Source organism: Silene latifolia, chromosome 6 (assembly GCF_048544455.1).
Source record: "Silene latifolia isolate original U9 population chromosome 6, ASM4854445v1, whole genome shotgun sequence".
In the NCBI taxonomy this organism is placed as follows: domain Eukaryota; kingdom Viridiplantae; phylum Streptophyta; class Magnoliopsida; order Caryophyllales; family Caryophyllaceae; genus Silene; species Silene latifolia.
In genome coordinates this window covers 52,823,388-52,830,319 of record NC_133531.1, presented here as the reverse complement: position 1 = coordinate 52,830,319, position 6,932 = coordinate 52,823,388, and the positions used below count along the sequence as shown (strand labels likewise).

At 38.1% G+C, this 6,932-nt stretch overlaps 1 protein-coding gene across 1 annotated transcript; it reads left to right on the top strand.

The window, feature by feature from the left end:
* Positions 1 to 263: 263 nt before the first annotated feature.
* Positions 264 to 2,349, top strand: LOC141588082 (protein NTM1-like 9). The gene is made up of 4 exons (XM_074409537.1): positions 264 to 395; positions 885 to 1,157; positions 1,247 to 1,660; positions 1,993 to 2,349. Exons 1-4 carry the CDS (start codon positions 264 to 266, stop codon positions 2,347 to 2,349), a joined length of 1,176 nt encoding a protein of 391 aa, XP_074265638.1.
* The last annotated feature ends 4,583 nt before the right edge of the window (positions 2,350 to 6,932 follow it).

Genomic DNA, 6,932 nt, shown 5'->3' with positions numbered 1-6,932 from the left:
ACACACATCGATTTTTGTATCTAGTAGTAATACTATTTGTATCCGGTAGTAATACCATGGGTATCTATTGTATCTGGTACTTTTTAAGACGACTTCCATGGTTTATTTTCCAAATTGCTATATGTTTCAGTTAAGTTCTATACGTCTATCTATGTGCTGGAGATGTGTTTCTAATTGTCAGTTTGTAGTTGGTAATTACAGGGAGAATTTCAGGAAGACTCTAGTTTGTAACTGGGAAGGACAGGACTATTAAGTCAAGGAAAATGGGTCTGATTGGGATGAAGAAGACTCTAGTCTTTTATACAGGCCGAGCTCCTAAGGGGCAGCGTACTCATTGGGTCATCCACGAGTATCGCCCTACTCTTCAGGAGCTCGATGACACGAATCCTGGGCAGGTATATCTCTAATCTACCTTGCTTCCAAGTTCCATATAGTTAAAGACTCAGCATTTGTTTGAATTTTTATGTCTATTTTTCCTGCTTGCTATGTTATATACCTTTGATGTAAGGTTTGCTATGCTTATCTCCGCTTTTGTAGACACTCGCTTTGATATCGGAAATATTATTCCTAGGAGGACTCGTGTGTTTTATGCACCTTCACCGACGTGAATATTACTCATAGGGAGGCAAATATAATGATAGACATGGTTGTTATTCACCATTATCGATTGCTCACGTGTATTTTACGAATAATGATAGAAATAGTTTTCAAAGATCTTCTCTCGGCGTATATGGCTATATGCTAATAATAGTTACCCTTGGTTGTTTTAGGTAGTCAAATTTAGTTGAACTCCTACTGGTGTAAAATTTTCTTATCATTTTTTTTTTTTTTTTGCGGGGGAGCTTTTGTTCTCGTCGCTTGTTCAAAAAAGTCGATGATCCAAGCATGAGGAAAACGATGACGGTTCCAACATTGAGGATCTGGAAACAAATGTATTCTCTCCGAATCCAACTAATATCTCTCAAGAGGATGCACGATCTGAACTCGCGGTTGTGCAGGCTTCTCCATGTTCTGTTGAGCAACATATGCTGTTGGAGAACGACATTGTCAAAACATCTGATAGTATGACATCTGAGGCTACAATGCTTGATCATCATAGCTATAGCAATGGTAATTTTCGTCATGGATCTCAGGTGAATGAAGAAACGGCTCGTGAGGTGAGTCTTTAGCAATTGGTTTATGGAATGTATAAATTCAGCTTCTATTTCAGGATTTATCGCTGACCTTTTTTTCTAATGTTTTTCAGGCAGATTCAAATATAAATGGAACTACCTATATCCGTTCTCCCTGTGAGAGAGACGTGCGTGTGAATGAAGCAATGAAATATTATCATGATGATCATCTAAAGCCACAACCCTTGCAGATGATGGATGTGAACCAGGAAATGGTTGGTATGGAACCCCTATACCCTACAGATTTTGGTAATGGTTTTACCGAGTTCGAGTTTCAGGACATCAATGGAAGAGATCCTATTTCTAATTTCTTTGAATCTACTATTGTATATCACGATGACCCTCGCTTCTTCGAAGTTAATACTCAAGGCCCTGCTTTGACTGAAAGAGATAAGCATGAGAACGTTGATCTAATGGGCTGGAAGAAAGCATCTATCAATGAAAGTGAATTCTGTAGTGGATCTGACATCAAAGTAGCTCAATCGCAGGTACTCAATACATCTGTAAATGCTGTCAATTGTAGTTCTATATCTCAGTGGTGGCCGTTTGTGTCAGGAGACTTGTCGCCGGATCATTGGTTTGATCACTGGTTCATTAACTAATCGGAAAAAATAACTACACAATTAACAACAGTTTACCTTGAAGTACTTGACGAATTGATAGGTTCTGAATTTTGTATTTTTGTTATCCTAGTAAATAAAGGTAAATATTGAGCTCTGAATGCAAAGATCAATGGAAATTTCTAGTTAATGAATATGATTGCTGAAAAGTTCTCAAACATGATTGTGAATGAACTCTGATGGTTTGTTTTATTGTACAGTATGACATTGGCTCTATGGGCGGCTTAACTTCGTATGAAAATGAGCCGAAATTCGGTGGTGATGATGAGTTCTTTTTTTATGCTGCTCTGGACCGATTCTGCAACTTACCTGACGAAGGAGAGCAGTTCATCACTCAACGAAGCTTTGTAAAGCCTGAAAATGATAAATACGATGTTGACAGCAAAATCCAGATAAAAACTAAACCCCGCCAAAGGATGCTACAGACAACGGAGTATGTGCTCCAGGGATCTTCACCAAGGAGAGTCCGATTATTAGCAATAGATTCCAAGGATTCTCACAAGGTTGTAAAAGAGGAGTCGAGTCAAACCTCACAGAGGGAAGCTGTGTGTATCTAACAAGGTAAAAGAAGTGTATCTAGCTTGCTATAGATGTGTATCTAGCAAGGTAAAAAAGTGTATCAAGAAGGTAAAAGAGTGTATCTAGCTTGTTTGACATGTGTATCTAGCAATGTAAATGAGTGTATTTAGGAAGGTAAAATAATGTATGTAGCTTGTTAGAGGAGTGTATCTAGGAAGGTAAAAGAGTGTATCTAGCTTGACTACAACGAAAACTCAACGATTCATATAAAGAGGGACAATTATTTAAAGGGGGTCGAAAAGGGGTTCAGGGTAGGATTAGTCAACCTTACTACCGCAAACCAGAGGAGTGTATCTACGAAGATTTGTAAATGTATCTACACAGCTAGAGAAGCGTATCTAGACTACCGTAAGTTTGACCCTATTTGCACATTATAGAGGACCCAGACCTTTAGCACCACCGAAAATTAATCAAATAATGCCCTTCAACAACACAACTATTCAAAATTTCATCTTCATAAAATGATTAATATTCAATTATTTGGATTACAAACAACGACTTACAATGCCAAAATATCCACAATATACTCATCAATATCCACGAAATCCATAATACTAGAATTCTCAATTCATCAATTTTACCTGTATAGGAAAACAAGAATATGTGAAATTAAATGCTCTGTAATTTTGACTATGCAACAATAACTACAAAATATTGTTTATAGAGCAATCTAAATATGTGTATCTACCGTCACAGACATGTGTATCTAAAAAGCTAAAGTTCTGTATCTAGTAAGGTAAAAAAGTGTATCTAGCTCTGAAGACATTTATTTCGTAAGCTAAATAAATCTAATTAGCTAGAGGTGCGTACTGACGCTGATGATTAGTCTGGCATACTTAGACGACACCGACAATTTCTTCAAGGTACTCAATAACCACCGCCACTACCACCATCACCACCACAACCACAACCACAACCACAAACACAATGACCATGCACCCCTAACTAATACTACACAACTACCTCCGCCACCACCCAACACTACCACCGTCGGCCACAACTACTGCCAACACCACACCCACAACCACTGCCACCACCACAACCACCGCTATACTACCAACAATGCCGTCACCACTTACCGAAAGAACACCACCAACACAATTCATCACCAAAGAGACCCCACCATGACCACTCATCTCACAGCTCACCACCACCACTACCCCACCCACTACCACCACTGCACCACCACCACCTGCACCCACTGCTACCATCACCACAACCTCTGTCACGTTTGCAACACCGCAGTCACCCCACAAGACCCATTTATTACCATACTAAATCCCACAAATCAACATAACACCATGAACCACTGACCCAAAAACCAACCCCAAGCTGCTCCCGGTCGAACACCACATAATCAACCACCAACCTTCCTAACACAAACGCAACAACCATCTCTATCCTTCATCATTTTTTAGTTGTTCAGATCTACTAACCTCAAGTACAAATGCTAAGATACATGGAATAACGCGTGCGATCAGACGACTATCGACTATCGTCGTCAACTCAACCATCATCAAAATTTCCCAAGGATTACAATTATATGATTAGTTTTTCGAAATTACTTGTATTTGTTAGTAGATCTGACATTTTGAAAAAGAAAATTGGGATTTGTGGATGAGGTTCTGCCGGAGATAGGGATCCGGCGAAGTTGTCGGAAATCTTAGAGCCAATAATGGTCTTTTTGTAGTCACTGGAGTCTAGGAGTGTGGACGCCGAATTCGGGGTTGTTCACCAACGAGATAAGGACGGCGTTAGTGTGGTCGGCGGAGTCTAGGACTGTCACGGTGATTTGTCGACATGGATGGTGCTCGCTGGCGATGACAACTGGTGGGGAAGTGCCGACGAGTTTTTGTGGTTGATGATCGGAGGTTGTGGGCCTGTGTATGGATGAGAGGGTATGTGGATGAGATTGACAGTCAGAGTAAATGGTGGAGTGCATGAGTTTTTATTAGCGCGTGAGTTTTTGTTTGAGGTATTTTAAATCAGTTCGTAAGTTCGCACCGAACTTTCAGTTCGCACGAGATGCTATTTCTATATATATATATATATATATAGAATTAGGATCACATGAGTCCACCTTATCTTTTTGAGTCTCGTGAGTCCACTTATGTATCACACACTCTATACAAAAATATCACGATTTTTTTTCTGAGTAAAAAAAATATTATTAAATTTTTTTTTTTTAAAAAAAAAATCAAAGCTGTGGTATTTTTTATTATAACCTGTGATATTGTATCTAGTCTGTGAGTCCAGTAAAAGAGTATCACAAGTTATACAAAACAATATCACACCTTACAATAAACAATACCACTGATTGTACTAAACAATATCACGGGTTATACTATACAATATCACACCACTGAACCTGATCTTCACTGTCGCCACAACCATTCTCTGAAACAACGGTTTCACCAAAATGGCAACTCTTCTTCAATTCTCCCCCATCCGCGCCCGCTTCTGCCACCATCTTCGCTCTCCACGATACGCCTTTCCAACATCTTCGTTAAAGCAAGGCCTATGTAATTGGTACTGAGCAATAACCGATATAAGCTTGATTAGTTGATTTAAAATTAGGATTTAGTTGCAATTAAGATCACATACCCGTGTTTGACGCTAGTAAGAACATTTCATACAACTAGCTAATTGAGCTCGATACATAGGGACAGACACAAGTCAGATACAAAGTTATTAATGGGTTTCTATTGACATACTTTGTATCTCAGTTACAGACTTACAGTGGATTTTTCAGCACCATCATGATGTTATATGATTCAGGCTCGAAGTTATTTAATGTTTCAATCACAAAGTAACAGTCGCAATTCATGATAGCATGCAATTTCGAGAGGGCACATACAATGACACGAGTTATTACAGACTATCATTTATGAGTCGGTCATATAATGTCCAGTACTCTACTACTAGTTGTATTTGCCCTACATGAGTCAGTTATCAACTATTTTGTACAGCATTTTGATATTAGGAGATATCGTTAATTAAGTTAATGAGACCATGATCCTAGCAAATAATAGCAAGATATGGGTAAGTGGAGTACTTGGCTAAATCTGACAGGATGTTCCTCACCACCAAGTTGTAAGCTACCACTAACAAACACGATAATACCCCCGGTAACTCCAGAAGGTTCTTAATGAATCGGATTTGGATTTCGGTGACTGTTCTAGCACCAATCAGAATAGGTTTTGCCTCCCGTGATTGTCGATTGGTGATGAACGGTGTCACGGGCAGCCATGATGAAGGTGTTGATGGAGGATAAAAAATCGTGATATTCATGTGTACAACGTGTGATACATAAGTGGACTCATGGGACTCAAAAATATAGGTGGACTCACCGGATCTTGCCTATATATATATATATATATATATATATATATATATATATATATATATATATATATATATATATATATATATATATATATATATATATATATATATATATATATATATATATATAGGATCCGAGAACGGTGAGAACGCACTAGATATATATATTAGGTACACTCTTTTTAACCAAATCTCAGATACACTTTGTACTATATTAGGTACGTTTTTTTGCTGAATTCTATATACATATTTTACGAATGTAGATACACTTTATTTTATCCTAGATACACTTTTTACCTAAATTCTATATACACTTTTTTCTATCCTAGGTACACTTTTTACCTAAATTCTATATACAATTTTTCTATTCTAGGTACATCTTCTACCCGATATGATTAATGTACCTGATAGTACAATTAACATATCATTGTAATTTTAATGTTTCCGAATGCAATTTTTTTTTGCAATCAAATTTGGCTAACCCGCTCTCGTTCCTTCACCACAAGCTTTACGAAACCTTAATAGAATCACATCATTATAATTAAATCAAATTACAATAAAATGCAACACATATATAATCACAAGCACTGCCTGTATGGCCTGTATCGTTCCAAAGCTTATTCATTGATGAAAATGCAAGCTTGTATGTATAATAAAGTTAATTACGGAATATAATTCATGTAGTTTGAGATATACATCATATGATCATTTATAGAATCAAATTACACCTCAATAAGAGAACAACAAAACGACAAACCATCTAAACTTGAATGAAGCGTCGGAGAACAACGAGCTCTGATTATAATAGACGCGCATAATCGAATCGGAGAGAGTAGAATAAGCATCATGAACTCAGATGAAGCGTCACTAAGGGCGACGCCGACAGCATCAAGGTGGCAATACCAAGCGAGACATCAATACGCCGCCTTCATTTCATCTGAGGATGCAGCGGCGGAGTCATATAGAAATGAAAACATCACTGTTAGCAATAGATGGAGTAGGGCCAGGTGGTGGCGGATCAGGAGGCGCGCCGATGAGCGGCAATGCATGTTGTTCGAGACGTTGCGGTGGTCGATGTTGTGGTGGTTAGTGGCATTTGGTTTTAAAGGGAGATGAATGACGAAGAGTTTTTGTTTGAGTAATTTATGATTGTGTTTATGGGAGGGTTTAGTTTGGATCGTGGATTTATTTAATCCTATGGTCATTGTTCGTTCTC

Coding starts and splice junctions, on each gene's coding strand:
- LOC141588082 (XM_074409537.1), top strand. CDS start 264: ATGGGTCTGATTGGGATGAAGAAGACTCTAGTCTTTTATACAGGCCGA. Junction 396..884: donor ATGACACGAATCCTGGGCAG/GTATATCTCTAA, acceptor CGATGATCCAAG/CATGAGGAAAACGATGACGG. Junction 1,661..1,992: donor TCAAAGTAGCTCAATCGCAG/GTACTCAATACA, acceptor TTTATTGTACAG/TATGACATTGGCTCTATGGG.